Source organism: Leptonychotes weddellii, chromosome 11 (assembly GCF_054177405.1).
Source record: "Leptonychotes weddellii isolate Sample4059 chromosome 11, ASM5417740v2, whole genome shotgun sequence".
NCBI classification, from domain to species: domain Eukaryota; kingdom Metazoa; phylum Chordata; class Mammalia; order Carnivora; family Phocidae; genus Leptonychotes; species Leptonychotes weddellii.
In genome coordinates, this window is record NC_138379.1 from 77,795,873 (window position 1) to 77,817,561 (window position 21,689).

At 41.4% G+C, this 21,689-nt stretch overlaps 1 protein-coding gene and 1 non-coding gene across 2 annotated transcripts; both read left to right on the forward strand.

The window, feature by feature from the left end:
- Nucleotides 1–299: 299 nt before the first annotated feature.
- Nucleotides 300–1,604, forward strand: OR6M1 (olfactory receptor family 6 subfamily M member 1). The gene is given in 3 exon segments (XM_031017238.2): nt 300–1,324; nt 1,326–1,534; nt 1,537–1,604. Coding segments are annotated over 3 exon segments (927 nt in total). The 5' UTR covers nt 300–674.
- Nucleotides 1,605–2,144: 540 nt separating this feature from the next.
- Nucleotides 2,145–2,250, forward strand: LOC115936665 (U6 spliceosomal RNA). Its single transcript, XR_004072070.1, has one exon. It is a non-coding gene; the product is annotated as a U6 spliceosomal RNA (small nuclear RNA).
- The last annotated feature ends 19,439 nt before the right edge of the window (nt 2,251–21,689 follow it).

Consider the following 21,689-nt stretch of genomic DNA (forward strand, 5'->3'; position numbering starts at 1 on the left):
GATACCCACTATGCCCTTTTGATGTGTCATCTAAAGTGATTAGCAGGAACCATGAACCACTGTTCCTTTCAGATACTTCTGGTCTGTTCCCATAGATCTACATATACAAGGAAAAGGTTTTCAAAATTGAGACTCTGGAGATCACCAAATATTGGAAAAAAGAAATCAACCTTTATCTCTTACTTGTGGCAGGTCACCAATGTCAACTGCCCAAGTAAAAGAAAATTTGTTATACAAAAGGCTAGAAAGTATTTAAAAGAATTTCCCTCTCAGTGACTGTAAACTTCAAAAAAAATAATTCTTGTTTAAGTGTGAGTCAGTACCTCATAGCACATTTTGATCCAGGAAAATGAAGCTGGGTGCACTGAAGAGAAGAAAAATTTCATTTAATGAAAATGAGTAGAATTTTATTACTGGAAGGAACCTTAGAGGATTTTTTTAATCCACTCTTCTCCTTTCATTTTATGGAAAAAGTTGTGTCTAAATGGTATTTTGATTTTCCCAAGGATGCCCAATAATGACTTTCTGATCGAGGGCTAATCCCCTGACCCATCTCCCAATGGAAGGCACGCTCCACAACACATTTTCAACAGATATTTATAAAATGACCTCTTAAGCTGATTTTCCTTTTCTTGTTTCTTAAGGGAGACCATGCCCACCGTGTAGCCAAGGCCATGGGAAATTGGAGCACAGTGACTAAATTCACCCTGATCGCCTTCCCTGCTCTCCTAGAGCTTCGCGTCTTCCTCTTTGTGGTTCTTTTGCTGACTTACACATTAACCACAACGGGAAACATTATCATCATCTTCCTAATATGGACTGATAAACGCCTGCAGACCCCAATGTACATTTTCCTCAGTAATTTGTCCTGTCTAGATATTTTATACACCACGGTCATTACCCTAAAGTTGCTAGCCTGCCTCCTAGGAGAGAAGAAAACCATATCCTTTGCTGGCTGCACCACTCAAACATATTTCTACTTCTTTCTGGGGACAGTGGAGTTTATCCTCCTGGCGGTGATGTCCTTTGACCACTATGTGGCCATCTGTAATCCCTTGCGCTACACAACCATCATGAACAGCAGGACCTGCCTCTTGCTGGTCCTGGGCTGCTGGGTGGGAGCCTTCCTGTCCGTGTTGGTACCAACCACTGTAGTGACAAGGCTACCTTACTGTAGAAAAGAAATTGATCATTTTTTCTGTGACATTGCCCCTCTTCTGCAGGTGGCTTGTGTAGATACGTACCTCAATGAGCAGATAAACTTTCTCCTATCTGCTCTTGTCATCCTGAGCTCCCTGGCATTCGCTACTGGGTCCTACACCTACCATCCTGCGCATCCCCTCAGCCCAAGGCCATCAAAAAGCTTTTTCTACCTGTGCTTCTCACATCACAGTTGTGTCCACTGCCTACGGGAGCAACATCTTTGTGTACGTGAGACCCAACCAGAACTATTCCCTGGATTTTGACAAGATAGCTGCTGTCCTCATTACAGTGGTGACCCCACTTCTGAACCCTTTTATTTATAGCTTAAGAAATGAAAGGTGAAAGAAGTGTTGAGAGAGACAGTGAACAGACTCATGTCCTTGATATTTAGGAAAACTTGACATTAGTCTTTAGTACATCACACAACATTTTTTATCTTCAGCACATTCATTCTGCATCAATATAGTGCCAGGTAGACATTCCAGAAACCTGAGACTGTGTCAAAAGGATGAGCAACGACCATACCAAACTGAAGGAAATTCTGCTTACATCTAGGAAAAAAAAAAAAATCTAACCCATCAAGTCTTGTATATTCATGGCTTTAAACCATGAAACATTACCTAAATAAGATCCAGAGGTTTCCAAATCCAGTCTTGGCTAAATCAGTTTATTTTCCAGGTGACTTTGACCATGTCACAACTTATCTGAGACTTAATGCCTCCATCTCTAAATGAAATAATAGATAATAAAATATCACTACTTATCACAAGACATGTAAAGTTAGAGCATTTTAACTTCTTGGGTTAGGCACTCTTGAAAATTTCAAGAGATTCAGTTTTCACCTTTTTTTATTTACTTAGATCAAATAAATATGTGAGAATTGAGGGTAAAAGAGGTAAGACTCAGGATGCTATCGAGCTTCTGGCGATAAACCTGAGTGAGTGCTCTCTTCGGCAGCACATACACTAAAATTAGAATAATGCAAAGAAGATCAGCATAGCCTTGCACAAGGAAAACATGCAAATTCGTGAAGCATCCCACATCATTTGGTGGCAGATGGTAACTAGACTTATCATGGGGATCATTTCATGATTATAAAAATATGGAATCACTATGATGTACACCTGAAACTAATTTGTGTGTCATTTACACTTCAATTAAAAAAAGGTACTGGGAAAAAAAAAAAAAGAAAGAAAGAAAGAAAGAAAAGAAAACCTGAGTGAAAGGTGGAGATATTTGCTGAGAAAAGGAACATAAGAAGGGCAGGTCATGAAAGACTTTGGTAAAACGTTTAATAGAATTTTGGGGGTAAAAGCCAAAATAAAGTAGGTAGAACAGTCTGCATATATAAAGAAACAGAATAGAGTCGACACTTTCAAGAAGGTTAGCTGAGACAATAAGCAGTATGGTAATATAAAGGAAACATGGGTTAGAACATACTATTTTCTAACAGGAGATGTGTTTGTTTATTGAATATTGATTGGAGTAGTATAGTCATAGCCTTAGGCTGAGGCAACAGGAGAGCACGAAAGACTGATATGATGGGTTACCTGAAACTGTCAAAGGTGAGGACATCAAGAACATGAAGAAAAGGATAGTTATTGGCAGAAGTTTGTGTTACATACTGATAAATAGGAATGGATGAATCCAGATGTGGAACCTATAGCAACTAGGTGAAAATTATCACAGTCCTTTTTGATGGATGGCCCAAAGTGAACCTTAAGAAGAAGCTTAGCCACGCAGCCCGCCATCCCATTTCAGCCGGAAGCAGCCAGAGCGGTCATCATCCCATTCCCTAATAGCACTTAGGGTTACTATTCCAGGGAGACAAATAAGTAAGGACAGGCGAGGCTAGGTAGGGAGAGATAGATAAGGGGCTATGTGATCAGGCTCACAGAAATCCCAAAAATGTGGGGAAACCAGAGATAAGGGGACAAATCGGACCACCCTACCCTAGGCCTGTGGGGTGGGTGTCTTTATGATAAGCACCTGTGACCAACAAAGAATAACCAGACCCTAAAAAGGAAGTAAGCCATTGAAGGTGTTATCAATAGAGATGTTAAAAGGATTTAAGTTCCCCGGTTAGCTTTCTATAAAAGACCAACCCTAAAGGCCCTCCTTAGCAACGCTGTCGGGACCCCTCTCACTTCTGAGAGCTAATTCTGTATCCTTGCTTAATAAACTTCTAACACTTTACTCACCAAAAAAAAAAAAAAAGAAGAAGAAGAAGAAGAGGCTTAGCACCTAACTTCAGGTAGAAAAATGGCCAAAGAAAAAGTATAATTTTTAATAATGTGTGCAGAATAGAGCAAATGAACCAGGTCAGTCAGTGAGTAATATAATGTGTTAATGTACACAGATCAAAGGAAATGATTCATTCGTCCATTTGCCAAGAATGGCTTGGTGCCTATAATGTACCAATAAACAAAACAGACAAAACTTAGGCCCCTACTGGATCTAAATTATAACAGGGGGAGACATACAGTAAGTAACATATACAGAAAAATTATATAGAAAATTTACACGGTGACAAAAGTTATGGAGAAAAATAAAGCAAGAAAGGGGAATAAAAGGTTTGGGAGCGAGAGTTTCGATTTTAAATAAGGTGGTTAAGGAGCTGTGGTAAGAGTGAGAGAAGCAAGCCCTTGTACTGTAGCGATTGGTCACTGAGAGCAGAGACCATCTGAGAACCTCTGCGGCTGGACGCCAAGGACCAGTGTGAGCATCAAGATGGGACCTACATTTACCAGCATGCTGCACTAGAGCTAAAACCAAAACAGCAGAAAGGCTGTACTAATCCCATATTGCTAAGGAACTGGTAATTAAACACAGCCACATTAAAGCAATAAATATTGACTACATGTAAGAAAATTTATTCTTCAGGGAGCACCTGGGTGGCTCAGTCAGTCAAGTGTCTGCCTTTGGATCAGGTCATGATCTCGGGGTCCTGGGATCGAGCCCCATTTCCAGCTCCCTGCTCAGCAGAGAGCCTGCTTCTCCCTCTGCCCCTCCCCCTGCTCGTGCTCTCTCTCTCTCTCTCATATATAAATAAAATCTTTAAAAAAGAAAAAAAAAATGTTTTCTTCAGCACAACCATACATGATTTACCCATAGTGTTGCTTTGATTTCTTTTGATGGATTCCTTTCATAACAAGGTTGAAGTTAAAACGAATTTTTAAAAAAATTTTATTTGTTTATTTATTTGAGAGTGAGCGCGTGAGTAGAGGGAGGAGCTAAGGGAGAGGGAGGGGGAAAGAATCTCAAGCAGACTCTGTGCTGAGCATGGAGCCCAGTGCAGGGCTCCATCTCACAACCCTGAGATCATGACCTGATCCGAAACCAAGAGTCCAACAATTAATTGACTGCGCCACCCAGGCACCCCAAGACTTTTTTTTTTTTAAGAAACATCTGAAATAAGGACCAAATGATTTTGTTGTTTAGGACACAGATTCTCAAATTCTGGTTACCAAACCAGCAGCATTAGCATCATCAGGTAACATATTAGAAGTGAAAATTCCCACACACCACCCCAGGCCTACTGTATCTGAAACACTGGAGGCAAGCCCAGTGTTTTTTGTTTGTTTGTTTGTTTTTTGTTTTTTAAAGATTTTATTTATTTATTTATTTGACAGAGAGAGACACAGTGAGAGAGGGAACGCAAGCAGGGAGAGTGGGAGAGGGAGAAGCAGGCTTCCCGCGGAGCAGGAAGCCCCATGCAGGGCTCGATCCCAGGACCCTGGGATCACGACCTGAGCCGAAGGCAGACGCTTAACGACCGAGCCACCCAGGCGCCCCAAGCCCAGTGTTTTAACAAGCTTTCCAAGTGATACTGAAGATAGCCAACATTTGAGAACCATGGGCTCAGGGAGTCAGGCAGATGTCTAGTTACCCAGACTCATATTATCATTGCTATTGCTCATGAAGAGCCTTGATTAAATATTGCCAGGAAACTTGCCTTAAAATGTACTTGATATCTAGATTTTTTAAAAATCATATAACATGGTTAATTTTTTTACAAATTTTTATTTAAATTCTAGTTAACATATAGTGTAATATTGGTTTCAGGAGTACAATTTAGTGATTCAACACAGTATTATTAATATGATCATTATTATGATAATTATCATTATTCTTATGATGGGTACTTAATCATATCTGTCAATTTATTGGGATTGAGTTAATTACAAAAATTAAGTTTGTTCCTGTTGTGGAGAAGTATTTTCCTGGAGTACTAGAAATAGCTACGTAAGTACTTTGCTTTTTTTTTTTTTTTAAAGTACTTTGCTTTTGAGTCCTGGGCATCTGGCAATGAAATAAGGAGGACTCTCTTTTTTTTTTTTTAAGATTTACTTTTTTGAGAGAGAGCAAGGGAGCACAAGTGGGGGGGGAGGGGCAGAGGGAGAAGCAGACTCCCCACTGAGCAGGGAGCCAGATGAAGCACTCGATCCCAGGACCCTGGGATCATGACCTGAGCTGAAGGCAGATGCTTAACTGACTGAGCCACCCAGGTGCCCCCAGGAGGACTTTCAAAACAGAGTTCCCAGGGCGCCTGGGTGGCTCAGATGGTTAAGCGTCTGCCTTCGGCTCAGGTCATGATCCCAGGGTCCTGAGATCGAGTCCCGCATCGGGCTCCCTGCTCCTTGGGAGCCTGCTTCTCCCTCTGCCTCTCTCTCTCTCTCTCTGTCTCTCATGAATAAATAAATAAAATCTTTAAAAAAAAAAAAAAAAAAACAGAGTTCCCAGCAATTGTATTAAAGGCCAGATTTGCTGGTCCTTTTCTCAGTCACCTAAATTGTCTGTGATCTCATTATCTCTGGTTTTTTCTGCCTCTAAAAAAGAAAAGAAAAGCTTTAGTTTAATTGTATGGTTCATTACCATTGTGTACATGCTGATCATTTTTCCTCAGACCTCATTTTTTAGTCAGGGATTTACTCACACGAGATGTGTTGAGGACACTTACTGAATCAGTATATATAGCCCAGTCTCTGGATCTAGGTCTTCATTCTGACATCTGCAACCAGTATGATTTTGGGCCAATCACTTCATCTCTCTGTACCTCAGTTTCCTTATCTATAAAATGAATTTCATAATAATTTTCATGTTGTAGTATTATTGTAAGATAAACCTGAAGACACTTATATCATTGAATCAATATTAGCTATCCTCTTTAGGACCCTGTAAAAAATTCAATGTGAGGTGATAAAGATAAAAAGAAACAGAACATGATCTCTACTCCTAAGTAATTCATTTTTTTTTAAATTTTTTATTGTTATGTTAATCACCATACATTACATCATTAGTTTTTGATGTAGTGTTCCATGATTCAGTTTGTGCATAACACCCAGTTCTCCATGCAGAACGTGCCCTCCTTAATACCCATCACCAGGCTAACCCATCCTCCCAACCCCCCTCCCTTCTAGAATCCTCAGTTAGTAATTCATATTTTAATTTGAGAAAAAATTATATAAAAGAAAATATCATGAATGATACAGTCTGAAAATAAAGGAATTAAAACTTCTGATTTGGGACATAGTGGAGTAACCTTTTTTAGGTTTTTGACTTTTTGATTTTTTTTTACCTTTTGACTTAAACAACTAGAAAATGCAAAAGTATATAAAGCAACAATTTTCAGGCATTGAGTAACAAGCAGTGGAGGATTGTGATCACTGCAAGAAGTGAAACAAAGTGAGCTCTACAACTGCCCCAGTGTGCAGTCTGAATGCAGTTTCTAGGCTGCAGCATGGGGTGGGAGCATTCAGCCAGAGGCTGGCAGGGTCTCTGAATTGAGCAGACAGAGATCAGAGTTTGGGGAGGTGGGTGACTTGTGTTTGTAGAGAAGAGGACCAGAGATGAGAGACATACACAAAAAGAAAACTCTGGAGATATGCAGAAGGATGCCCTCGAGACTTTGGCTGAGTATAGATCTAAGCATCCATTAAAAAAAAAAAAAAAAAAAAGTTTACCTGAAGGTGTAAAAGGATCCATGAGAAATAAATCGGCCAAATAATTTTTTGTGACCATATAGGGATGGACAGTTTTTGTTCCTAGCAGCCAGTGAAAATTGAAAATATGTGAGGCATAAGATAAAGTAATGGGGATAAATTAATCCAAAAACAAAAGCAAAACTAGCTTTTTCTTCAAAGAGTTTTAAAACAAGATTTCAAAGAATTAACCTGGTCCACAAGTGCCTATGAAGAACAACGCCTAACACACCTTAAAAGAATTCAACCAATTTCATGACTTAACCAAGTAAAATACACAGCATCCAAACAAAAATGTGTAGGCATGGGGCGCCTGGGTGGCTCAGGTGGTTAAGCGTCTGCCTTCGGCTCAGGTCAGGATCTCCAGGTCTTGGGATTAAGCCCCACATGGGGCTCCCAGCTCAGTAGAGAGTCTGCTTTTCCTTCTTCCTCTGCCTCTCCCCTTGCTTGTACTCTCTGTCTCTCTCTCTTAAATAAATAAATACATATTTTTTTAAAAAAATGTGTGGGCATACCAAGCAGGATATGGTGATGCATAACCAGAAGGGGAGTCATCAGCAGAAACAGACCCAGAAATAACCAGAAGGGGAGTCATCAACAGAAACAGACCCAGAATTTAAGCAGCAATTATAAAAACATTCCATGCACCTGAGAATGTAGAATGTAAAATGATTTAATGATGAAATCATTAAATGATTAAAATTAAAAAATGATTAAAAGCATTTATCATATAAGTATTCTCAAACCGTGGTCACCATCATAACCATCCCCTTTATCCTGCACTTTTAAAAATCTTTGTATTATTTTGTGTTGTTAACAACCATTATTCTTAGACAGAGTTGGCCATGATGATACCATATTCTCAAGGTATTCGACAAAGAGCTTTGTAGGAAACGTTTTTTGCCTGAAATGCAATAGGCATGAACTATAGACAAAATGCCCATTAAAAGGGTTTCCACTAGTTCTTGTACCCTTTCTCTTGCATGCAGGATTACGTGTAGGAGTTGGGACCCAATTTCCTCTTGACCTCACCAGTCTGTGAACACGAAGCAGATCACAATAAAATTCCAAATGTCACCAGCGCTTGCCTTTCTCACCCAGACAGGTGCATAGACTCTCATGCTCCTATTCGACTACTACCACGTGTTGCTTGGAATCCCCACGGGATGTTTCATGTGTAGTTATGAACTATCACTTAATATTATCAGACTCTGGCTGCCCTTTGCTGATATAGACCATCTTTTTTTTTTTTTCTAAATTTTTTTTTTTTTAAAGATTTTATTTATTCATTTGAAACACAGAGAGAGAGAGAGAGCATGAGCAGGGAGAGAGGCAGAGGGAGAGGGAGAAGCAGACTCCCCACCGAGCCAGGAGCCCGATGCGGGGCTCGATCCCAGGACCCTGGGATCATGACCTGAGCCGAAGGCAGACGCTCAACCATCTGAGCTACCCAGGTGCCCCGATTTAGACCATCTTTGAAGCAGCTTGAAAGCACAGATTTCTCATTGTCACCGCAGACTACTCCCTCTGAAAGAAAGTGGGTGTAAGTGACAAAGAAACTTTCAATGTCTTTCAGTGATCCTGAAATAGCAGATCACTGAGATGTTAGATATGCTGCTCTGTGCTCGGACGTCTCTGCTATAGTTAGGGACACTAAGCCATATCCCCAGCAGGAGTGAGGAGAATCCCATTATCCTACTTCACCACCTGGGCGCAGAGGTAAGATGGCGTCTGCCCTATATCTCAAAGGGCCCTTCACTCTCTGCATACGGTCCCTGTTTATAAGGTTTAAAAATGAATCCACGGAGCGCCTGGGTGGCTCAGTCGTTAAGCGTCTGCCTTCGGCTCAGGTCATGATCCCAGGGTCCTGGGATCGAGCCCCGCATCAGGCTCCCTGCTCAGCGGGAAGCCTGCTTCTCCCTCTCCCACTCCCCCTGCTTGTGTTCCCTCTCTCGCTGTGTCTCTCTCTGTCGAATAAATAAATAAAATCTTTAAAAAAATTTAAAAAATTAAAAAAATAAAAATGAATCCACATGGCTTGGGTAAATAATATCTGAAACAGATGCCATGTCATCTTCCCCACCCTGGTGCTACCCATATGCGCCCACCTACTTCAGCCAAAATTCTCATATAAATTGACTCGGAATTTCTTTACCCACCAGTGTGTCACATATTCTTAGCCTCCATCTGGGACCCCTGAGGCACGTAAGTCAGACAGACAGAATTCAAACATAGCGTATTTGAATATCTGAGATGACTCTGTAAGAACGCTCACCTCCCTTCCAATTCATGCATTACTCATCCTCTGAGTGAACTGAAGAAAAAACTAGAGCAGTGTTGTGCATGCGTGGTACTGAAAAACAGAAAACAGAGACAAAGAGTAACATATTAACATTCTTGGAGATGGAGTGCTCAAGAATGCCTTAGAAGTTAGACAGTGATTAACATGTATTAGAAAAATTCTCTAGATACTGTTGTATTTATAAATTTAACCCCTAGGTGTTTTTTTTTAATATTTTATTCATTTATTTGACACAGAGAGAGAGAGAACACAAGCAGGGGGAGCAGGAGGGAGAGAGAGAGAGGGAGAAGCAGGCTCCCCAACGAGCAGGGAGCCCGACGCACGCTCGATCCCAGGACCCTGGGATCACGACCTGAGCCAAAGGCAGACACTTAACCGACTGAGACACCCAAGCACCCCTAACCCCTAGTTTTTAACATAATCAAACGGAAAAAAAAGACTCAATAATAAACCCATCTTAGTGGCAAACTGATAATCCATGAAAATCCATTCTCTTAACTTGAATTTAAATTTTAAAAAAATAAAAAGGAAATCCATTCTCTTAATTTAGTAATTTACCAGGTATAGACCTTACTGATAGAAATTTTATGCTCTGCCTTTTAAATACCTGATCATGGGATGCCTGGGTGTTTCAGTTGGTTAAGGGTCTGCCTTCGGCTCTGGTCACGATCTCAGGGTCATGGGATCGAGTCCCCCAGCGGGCTCTTTGCTCAGCGGGAGCCTGCATCTCCCTCTGCCTGCCACTTCCCCTGCTTGTGCTCTCTCCCTCCCTTTCTCTGACAAGTAAATAAAAATCCTAAATAAAGGGGGCGCCTGGGTGGCTCAGTCGGTTAAGCGTCTGCCTTCGGCTCAGGTCATGATCCCAGGGTCCTGGGATCGAGCCCCACATCGGGCTCCTGGCTCGGCAGGAAGCCTGCTTCTCCCTCTCTGTCTGCCTCTCTCCCTGCTCATGCTCTCTCTCTCTCTATCTCTGTGTCTCAAATGAATGAATAAAATCTTAAAAAAAAAAAAAAATCCTAAATAAATAAATAAATAAATAATCACATTTTTGTTTGTTTTTATAGTTAAATACCATAGGTATTTAGGAAGGAAGGAAGGAAGTTCTTGATCTTCTTGGGGGTTAAATTTGAAAATTATTTCATTAGTAACGCACTCCAACCACAAGGGGGAGTGCAGGACACACAGCACCTGTCTCACACACACACACACACACACACACACACACACACACACACACACACACGCAAAACCCCCAGGCAATTTACCTCCTCCTGTAACAGGAGTAATTAACAAGTTCACAGAATTGCACTATTCTGGGCGATCACTGCTCACATTGTACTCTATAATATTTCAAATTCAGGATCTGTTAAAGCCTGAGTGTTTTGGTGCTTTAGATGTGGTAAGTGAATAAGTTAAAATGTTTAAGAATCCTTGGAATCCCTTTTTCACATATGCATGGCTAAAGTATATATGTATGGTGCAGTCAGACAGACCTGGGGTCTCCTACTGCTGAAGACAAGTTGCCCTTCCCCTATTATAATTCCCACATTAAGCTATTATTGGTATAGGGCAGAGGGGCATGATGCCTTAACTGAAGGCCTGTGACTCTAGGTCTTACAAATTCTTTTTTCCCCTGGTGTGCTTTCCCTTGGATCCTTTCCATGCTGCTTCTTTCTTTTCTTTTCTTTTCTTTTTTTTTAAGATTTTAGTTATTTATTTGACAGAGAGAGACACCACGAGAAAGGGAACACAAGCAGGGGGAGTGGGAGAGGGAGAAGCAGGCTTCCCGTTGAGCAGGGAGCCCCATATGGGGCTCGATCCCAGGACGCTGGGATCACAACCTGAGCCGAAGGCAGACACTTAATGACTGAGCCACCCAGGCGCCTCCATGCTGCTTCTTTCTTTAATCTTTAATGTTTTGAAATATTCATTTTTTATAAACAAAGTATTTCTCTCTGAAAACTCATACCCAGGGCGCCTGGGTGGCTCAGTTGGTTGAGCGACTGCCTTCGGCTCAGGTCATGATCCTGGAGTCCCGGGATCGAGTCCGCATCGGGCTCCCTGCTCGGCAGGGAGTCTGCTTTGCCCTCTGACCCTATCCCCTCTCATGTGTTCTCTCTCATTCGCTCTCTCTCAAATAAATAAATAAAATCTTTAAAAAAAAAGAAAGAAAAAGAAAACTCATACCCAAAAAGTAATTTGATAAAAATGTTAAATAAATTATGCCCTTGTCCATTAAAATAACCTCTATGACCTAAATATTGAAAATTAACATCAATAGAATATTTTTATATATACATGCATGTATCTTAAGTTTTTCCAAGAATGCATCTTTTTCAGCTCAGTGTTACTTTTTAAACATTTCAACAGGGGTGCCCGGGTGGCTCAGCTGGTTAACCACTCTTGATTTCAGCTCAGGTCATGATCTCAGGATCCTGAGATGGAGCCCCAAGTCCAGCGTGGCACTCAGCAGGGAGTCTGCTTGAGATTTTCTCTCCCTCTGCCCCTCCCCCCACTTGCATGCACAGGAGCTCTCTCAAAATAAAAAAATAAGCACTTCAACAACAAAAAATCTACAATTTTTTTCAAGTCGCGTTTTTTTTTTCTCCTCAAAGCTTCCCTTTATTATTTATCCACATCATGCATTTTTCTTAATTAAAAAGTATACATACACAGAGTGACTGAAATAGTTGCTTTCATCATGGGCTAATAGGGAATATAATGAAATTTAGTGGAGGGCGCCTGGGTGGCTCAGATGGTTAAGCGTCTGCCTTCGGCTCAGGTCATGATCCCAGGGTCCTGGGATCGAGTCCCACATCGGGCTCCCGGCTCAGCGGGGAGCCTGCTTCTCCCTCTGACCCTCTCCCCTCTCATGCTGTTTCTCTCTCTCGCTCGCTCTCTAAAAAATAAATAAAATCTTTAAAAAAAAAGAAAAAGAAAAGAAATTTAGTGGAATTACCTTTGTTTCTATAGCCAGTTTGATTTTATACTGTTTGAAAAAACTGTAGATTTTGGTTGCATTTTGTTCGAAATAAACCAGCAATATTCAACCAAACTTTTAACAAATGGAGTGCCAAATAGTTTTATATTTTAGGGCGTTAGGAAATAGCACTTATTGAAAATGGAGCTTGCAAACATTAAGACATCGAAATGTGTATGTACTAAAGCAAGGGAAGAACTGAGCAAACTATAAAATTAAAACTCCAGTTGATGGGGTTTTGGGATATAGGTGAGGTTCAATGGGGAGGAGTCTGGAGCTGACAACTGAGAAAGAATTCTTGAGATGTCTTTGGTGCAAAATGGTGGTTTATTAAAGCATGGGGACAGGACCCATGGGCAGAAAGAGCTGCTGCCCCGGGGTTGTGAAGGGGTGGCTGATAATATACTATGGGGTTGGGGGGGTGGGTAAGGGAAAAGGGAGGTTTCCGAAAGAACTTTCATATGCTAAAGAAGACTCACAGGATACCTGAGGCCTTGCCATTGTCAAGTTAAGGTTGTTTACCCCTCTAGTAAGGCATTAACATGAAGATAGTTGGGAACTTCCTGGAGGAACATTACACTCTGCCCACTTCAAGTATCTGTCGATGGGCTGCAGGGTATAAAGTCTTTAACTGTTATCTACGTTTCCTTCTGGAAGCTAGGTTATTGATAGAAATGCTTTGTTCTTGTAGATTGCTAAGACATTTGTAAACTGAGGGAGACTCTATAAGTTAGTTTTTCCTTTAGGGCAGCCAGAAGTGCCTGAGGAATGTCACATTTATATCCCATGTGGGGGGGGGGCGGGTTGTGGGGTGTCAGCTTCTGCTTTGTCCTCAGCTTGCCTTCTGTTCCCTCATCATTACCCCCTGAACAATCCGACCCTTAAATCTTTAAGGTTGTTGAAGGTGGAAGGTCTCATCTTCTGTAATGTCTTCCTGCTGAACAGGGGCGTAGAGATGTCCCTACCTATGGGTCAATATTGGTCAGTTGGGGAATGCATAGGGGAGTTACAAAACGGGGAGGCAGCTGAATCCAACGCGGTCAACATCGATGAACCTCCTTGAGTGGAAAGGATCATCTGTTAGCTGGAAGTTATTGCAGTGAAGGAGTCTTGACACCAGGCAGGGAGGCACCAGAAGTAACAAAATAAGGTTAATATTATAATGAGAAAGAGAAGTCTGAATAAAGGATCACTGATAGTTGACCTTTGATAATTTTCTTCCAGTCCAGGAGTTTAAAGCAATCACTAAAGGAAAGAGATCATTGAAAGCACCAATTTGAGTATTCGTGTCAGGTAGAAACCCAGAAGTCTTTCGTGGCCATCTGGACTGTACACAGCATTCTGTCTTTATAACGGTACAAATTCCACCTTGTGCAGCAGTTAAAACATCTAATGCCATTCTATTTTGTAGAACCACTTTCTGCATTTGAGTCATTTCGGTATTTAGTAGAGAAATACTGTTTTGGGTTTCATTTAGGGCTTTGAGCATGTACTTAAAGAGTTTTCATGGGTCAAACAACATTCTCTAGTCTCAAAGAGGTAACAAGGATGGATGCTAGGTGGTTATACCAATGAGACACAGAACATATCCACCGTGGTTTTATAAATTTCAAGGGTTAGCTAGGTTGGTAAAGGTTTTAATAATAATGCATCCAGGCAAAACCCAGAGTACAAGTGGCCTATCCAGCCTGGGGGAAGCCATGGCCACAGGTTAGAGCTGCAGAGCCACTGGGTCCCAGCCAGGAGCCAGCCATCTAATATGGGGTCTCCTTGAACTGCAGTCAGGATTTCAAGGGCTACTCCATTTTGGAGGACCATTTTTCTTTTAACATGCAATAATTTCAGGCCCATATTTGACTGGGGAGTTATGGCTTGATAATAATCCCCTTTTCTTTAAACTACTCCAAGGGCATGTAAGACTAGAAAGACATATTTGAAGTGCCAATAGCAAAGCACAGCTGGGTGCTATTAACTCTGCTTTGCGGGCAGACGTGTTTGCTGATAGGACTCTGGCCTCGACAGTCTTGAGTTAGACCGACTATAGCATACCCAGCTTTTCTTATTCCTTTTTCCATGGAACTATTGTCATCAGAAAACCTGTTGTCATTCGCAATTTTAATAGGGGCATCTTAAATCTGGTCAACTCAATAACCTGTGAACAGTTATGAAGTACAATGGTCAGGTCCAGGCATAAGGGTAGCTGGGTTTAAAGTTTGACAGGTTTTAAGTGTTATTTCAAGCATATCTATAAGCATTGCCTGGTGTTTAATAAGTCGGCCTCCCATCATCTACTGGTGGCCTTTGGGCTCTAAGACATTCTGAACCGGATGTGGAAGTCATTCCAGTCAGGGACTGTCCCAAAGTGAGCTTGGAGGCTCCTTTTACCAGGAGCACTGTTGTATGCTTAGCTAAAATTGTACATCCATAGAGGTGGCTTCTAGGATAAATATAACTATGAGAGATGAAACCATTAAGAAGCCCCCCCTTTTTTTTTAAGATTTTATTTATTCATTTGACAGAGAAAGAGGGAACACAAGCAGGGGGAGTGGGAGAGGGAGAAGCAGGCTTCCCGCGGAGCAGGGAGCCCAATGCGGGGCTCGATCCCAGGACCCTGGGATCATGACCTGAGCAGAAGGCAGACACTTAACGACTGAGACACCCAGGCGCCCCAAGAAGCCCTTTTTGTTTGCGGTAAAGCATTAATATCCTAATTACAAGAAATCACTGGCAAGTGGGAGAAGACTTGTCAAGAGATAAGGGCATCCCCAGATACATTATCCAATCCAATCATAAAGAAAGTGGGGTTCTCCATTATCTCCACAAGTCCGTAGTTAACCCTATGGAGTGGGACATGCTCTGGCTTTTAGGGAATGATTTCATCATCCCAGCCACACAGAATTGGTCAAGGTCCTAGAAGAGTTATACAATTGTTGGGGAATCGATCCCATTTTCCAGTTGTTCAAATAATCATATGCCCATGGGATCCTGTTACTATCCCCCAGAATAAAAAGCACAAAGACTGTCTATGAGCTCTTGTGGCAATTTCTCTGAAGTTTACCTCAAGTTGTCTAGCTTAAGCAAACATTTAAGGATAATCAAAACTAGGATTTAATATCTGCAAAGATGGGTTATTGAAACATAATTTTTCCTCTCTAAAATAACCCTCATTTCCGGAGATAGCCAAATCAGGATTAATTTGAAAAAACTAGTTAACTTTTTAACACATTAACAAATTAATTTGTTATTAATTAACTAATTGTTTAATTGTTGTTAATTAACTAATTATTTGTTATTAATTAACTAACTGATTAATTTGAAAAAAACAAATTAACTTGCCCTAATCATTTACATAAGCTCAGCAAGAATAGTGATTGATCATATACATCTTTTCAGAATCTGCTTTGCTGGAACATTTATAAGGAATCTCTAGGTTGAACTTTTAGAAGCCTCTCCAGGCCAGAAGCCAAACCAAGTACCTGCCATCAGACATGCCTACAATACCTGTAGATACAGGCAAATTCCTCTTCATGGAGATGCCCAAAGTATCCTGAGGTTCCTGCACCTGCCAGGAAGTGACATTCTTTACTCACCTGGTGAGGCTGCTGGGAACTCTTTTTTTTTTAAAGATTTTATTTATTTGACAGAGAGAGATACAGCGAGAGAGGGAACACAAGCAGGGGGAGTGGGAGAGGGAGAAGCAGGCCTCCCGTGGAGCAGGGAGCCCGATGTGGGACTTGATCCCAGGACCCTGGGATCATGACCTGAGCCGAAGGCAGTCGCTTAACCGACTGAGCCACCCAGGCACCCCAATGCTGGGAACTCTTTAAGCAAGGTATCAGGTCAACAGTTCCAAGAGGCTTTATGGCTCCAGGTTTCATAAAGTCAACCTCAGTTCCTTAAAGCTGTTTGGTCATCTGAGTCTATGCATGTCTCTCTCAAATATGACATTCCAGTCAAAGCCTTGGTAAAATAACCAATGTTTCCGATGGTGTCCTGTTACAAGGAGAACAGATTCTTATTGAACTTAGGCAAATGACTATGATTGCCATGGAAGAAATACTTATGGAGACCTTTTGAATGAGAGAATTCAGATAGAGAGAAAAGTTAAATGCTTCAGTTTGTTTACAGAGTATTTTATCACAGTTCTGTAAGTCATTGATATCTTAAGAGAAAGTCTCCTTAGTCTGGAAGACTAAACATTAGAGAAAGAGGAATGTTTCAAGCAAAAGTCACAAAACTCTAATCATCTTTTTATTTCATTTAGTCCCATGTTACTATTTCTTAGTTTGAGTGCAGCTTTAGTTAGTTCTGGAAATTTTTACCCATTTCCGTTTTAGGATTTTAAAGATATTGAATACCTGTAATTGTCCCAAAAGTCCTTTTTATGAATCTCCTTGAAGATGAAACTCATTTTGCATGAGAATAAGAACAATTATAAATGAAAAAACTCAGAATGGACATGGTTAAAGATCTGATGAGATAAGAGTTTACAATATAGCTGACAAAGAAATCAGGTTATTTCTGTGACACATAACACTTCAATAGCCAGAATATCAAGTGATGATGACCTTATATAAAAAACATTAAGGGCGCCTGGGTGGCTCAGTTGGTTAAGCGACTGCCTTCGGCTCAGGTCATGATCCTGGAGTCCCGGGATAGAGTGCCGCATCGGGCTCCCTGCTCGGCAGCGAGTCTGCTTCTCCCTCTGACCCTCCTCCCTCTCATGCTCTCTGTCTCTCATTCTCTCTCTCAAATAAATAAATAAAATCTTTAAAAAAAAAAAAAAAAACATTAAAACTTCGAGAATTGCATATAACCTCTAGAATAGTTATAGCATTTATCCAAATGCAACCTAAAGCTTATCATTTGTTTAACAGTGCTTCCAGAGAGACGTAGCATACCAAATAAAAGGCCTAATGAGTTAGAGGCTTCATTTACAATTTAAATGGGAAGTTTGATAAAACCTCAGAAAGTTATAAGCACATGCCTGAATAGGATTACAGATCATTACAAAACAATTATTTTTATTTAACCAAGGTGACAATAAGAGATTTGAAAGGCAAATATGTAGGCTTCTATAGTTGTTAGCAAAACTTAGCTCCTTTAAAATTTTAACCCAGTGATCGAAGACCTGATAATTACAAAACATAGAAACTGGTTTTCTGGACAGACGAGAAAAAAAACCTTTGTTTACATTTTCTTATCCAGAGAAGATGAACAATTCAAGAAACCTTGTCTTCTGAACAGAGAGAATTTCAATCTTATGCCATAGTACCTTTAAAATCCATTCATTTCAATCTTAGTCCGTCCTGACCACACCTAAAATTCCTTTCCAAAGATTTCCCATCAATCTTAATTACATTTAGCAGAATTCTGCACTTAGTCTCCAGTGAAAACTAAGTAGTAACCAATTGTGAACTGTTACACCAGAAATCTTTAGATGGCAAATTTGTGAATCAGTTAAACACAAAACATGCTTACCAACAGACTTAAATATCCTTAGTTTTTTGCAATAAGAAGTCAAAAGCACAAACTTACAACCAGTACTTAATGATTTAGCACTTTATCCTATTTGGAAAAGACCTAGATGTTCAATAAATTTAATTCCATTGATCATCCAAGCAACTTTTTTTATAAAGTTTCAGGTTACCAAAGACTTTGAAAACTATTTTAACAATTACCCATAAAAACTTGGGAGACAATGAAACATTCTAGTGGTCTTTTTGCTAACTAATTGCAACAGAGAAAACACGAATTTGTTTGACCTTCAGTAAACCTCGATAGAGTAAGTTTCACGTTTAGTGCTGATAACTTTAAAGACATGTCTATCTTAATCAAACCAACAAACTTAGTTTACATACTGAATTATGTTCCACCTGGATCCTCCCCCATTGTCAATTTTTTTACCTGAGACACTGGTGGGGAAATCTGGAGTAGGTGGTGTTAGGTCCAGGAGGTGCTCTTCTTGCTGCTTGACACCGAAGGGAGGAGCCCTGGTGCCTGAGACACTGAGGATGGTACAGAAGCCAGCTAGGCAGGCAGCACCCAAGGTGGTGCAGGAAACAGGAGAAGGGGGAGGAGGAGACAGAAGAGGCAAAGTGCTGCCAGAAGGCAGAGAAAGGGTTCCCAGTTTTAGAGCTCATCAGCTCCAACAGGAGCAGACCCCATGTTTTCCCACCAGCAGGGAGGGAACAGGCAGTCCATGTCAGGCCAGAGAAGACAGGGAATTTCCCCGAAACAAAGGGAGTGTTCGAACTCCCTGCTTTGGAATATTCCTTAAAGTCCCCATCCCGAGGGAGACTAACCACAGTTGGCTCCATTTATAGCCATTAACCCGGGAAATGAGTGAGGGAGAAGCCCCCACATCTGTTAGGAGGAACAAAGAGAGTCAGCGTCCCCTTTGCTAGGGAGGACCTGTGTTACCTCCAGCAACCTTGGTTTATTCGGAGGAGGCTTATTCAGATAACTATCATCTATTATGTCATGAGGGGGTTTACTAGCAGACACATTTGGGCAATCACATTCTGCAAGAGGCCCTTAGGTCGGGGTCCTGGTGTAGAGCAATGAAGGCCTAGGTACGAGCTATGAAGGTACCCCGGGTCCATTTGCCCTTTTCCTGCAGAAGACATCTAACTTGATAGATCCCACTGAAGCCATGCAGTGTTACAGGAGATCAGAACTTTCCTAAATTTTGCAATCCGAATTGTTTCCATGGGTTAAAAGGCATCCCAAGGGAGAATCCTTGGGAACTGAAGAAGCTCCCACCCTCTTTAACATGGGATGGGAGCTTCTTCAGTGGGTACTAGAGAGGGTCCATTACCAAAGAAAATCCCCTCCCGACTCCCAGGTGGTGTCCCACGCACAGGATGTCAGAGGTTCCTGGTGTCAAAGCGATCCAAAGTGTCCCTTAACAAAATCGCTGTGATCACCGCCGCTGTTAAAGGCCCCTGTAGGAGGGAGGCCTGCCCTCCCCCCACCACTTCCCCATCGCATTCTAGACTCTAATGGGTGCCGGTGAATGGACCGAAATACCTTGCCTTGAAGAACCTGCCGTTTTAAAGCCATGGAGAACACTAGAAAACTTTTACAAGGGTGAAATTATCCAATTTTGTACCTTAAGTAGTTAGAGCACATGGACAGAAAACAGTAAAGATAGAAATCCAACATGATCTAAGTGACATTCCAACACATGTGGTCTCTACAGCCAACTTCCCTAGGAACAGTCCCTGGTTGGGTTTTAATTCAATCGGGGACTGGTTTCAGTCGGCTCCCAGTGGAGGTCCCGCAGCCAGAAGCGGCTAGACCAGGGATGTGAAGGGGATCACATTAGATCTATCAGGAGGAAACCTCACACGGGAGTCTTAAGATTGGCAGCCGTCCTGGTGACTTAGGTGGCTGTCCCAGGCCCAAGACAGATGACTTGGTACAAGGACAGCAGTAAAGAGAGGGCATCAAGTTTCTGGGTCTTATTACCATCCCAGCCGGGGTACTAACTTCCAGCCAAAAGGCAGACTTTCTCCTCCCCACAGAGTAGCCACGGGCTGGAGGATTTAAGCCTGACCAATTGACATGAAAGTGTCCCAATAAGACCATACTCCTTGGGGCGCCTGGGTGGCTCAGTCGTTAAGCGTCTGCCTTCGGCTCAGGTCATGATCTCAGGGTCCTGGGATCGAGCCCAGCATCGGGCTCCCTGCTCAGCGGGAAGCCTGCTTCTCCCTCTCCCACTCCCCCTGCTTGTGTTCCCTCTCTGGCTGTGGCTCTCTCTGTCAAATAAATAAATAAAATCTTAAAAAAAAAAAAAAAGTACTCCTTGAAGGGCCCCAGAAATAAGAGCAAAGGAAGAGGAGAGAAAGTACTCACCAATTTTCCACCGAAGCTGAGTCCAGATGTAAGACTCAAAGCCCCACGTTCGGGTGCCATATGAGGGGTTTTGGGATATAGGCGAAGTTCAATGGGGTGGAGTCCAGAGCCAATGACTAAGAAAGAATTCTTGAGACGTCTTTGGTGCAAAATGGTGGTTTATTAAAGCACGGGGACAGGACCCATGGGCAGAAAGAGCTGCTGCCCCGGGGTTGTGAAGGGGTGGCGGATTATATACTATGGGGTTGGGGGAGGTAAGGAAAAGGGAGGTTTCCGAAAGAACTTTCATATGCTAAAGAAGACTCACAGGATACCCGAGGCCTTGCCACTGTCAAGTTAAGGTTGTTCACCCCTCTAGTAAGGCATTAACATGAAGATAGTTGGGAACTTCCTGGAGGAACATTACACTCTGCCCACTTCAAGTATCTGTCGATGGGCTGCAGGGTATAAAGTCTTTAACTGTTATCTACGTTTCCTTCTGGAAGCTAGGTTATTGATAGAAATGCTTTGTTCTTGTAGATTGCTAAGACATTTGTAAACTGAGGGAGACTCTATAAGTTAGTTTTTCCTTTAGGGCAGCCAGAAGTGCCTGAGGAATGTCACATTTATATCCCATGGGGGGGTGGGGGAGAGGGGGTTGTGGGGTGTCAGCTTCTGCTTTCTCCTCAGCTTGCCTTCTGTTCCCTCATCACGATGGTGTACATTACTGAATTTTGAAATAATTGTTTAGGGTAATATTAGTTTGTTTTTAGGGAACACATTTCTAGAATTAAAACTATGAAGTCTTGGAAAATATGAACACTTTAAAAATTTAAATTGCCCTCCACAAACTTTCTATTAATTTTTACTGCCAAATACTGTTTATAGAAACTACTTCTGACTTAAAAAGTATTCCTGAAAGAGTACATTAGGCCCATCAAGATATAATCTCAGAAAACAGAGGTAGACTGATAGATAATAATATTAGTGGATAATTAATATTAAGTATGTCATGATTACATTACTTTAAGAGTAATTTTTTTTTATTATTGTAGCATGAACACTTCACATGAGATCTATCTCCTTAACAAAATTTTAAGTGTACAATACAGGATTGTAATCTATAAGCACAACTTTGTACAGCAGATCTCTAGGAGTTATTTTTCTTACATAACTCAAACTTTAGATCTTTGAACATCAACTACACTCAGCCCATGCCAACCACCATTCTACTCTCTGTTTCTATTAATTTGACTATTTTAGATTTCTCATATAACTGGAATCATGTGGTATCTGTCCTTCTGCAATTGGCTTATTTCATAATGGACTTCAAGTCCATCCATGTTGTCACATATGGCAGGATTTCCTTTATTTTTAAGGCTGA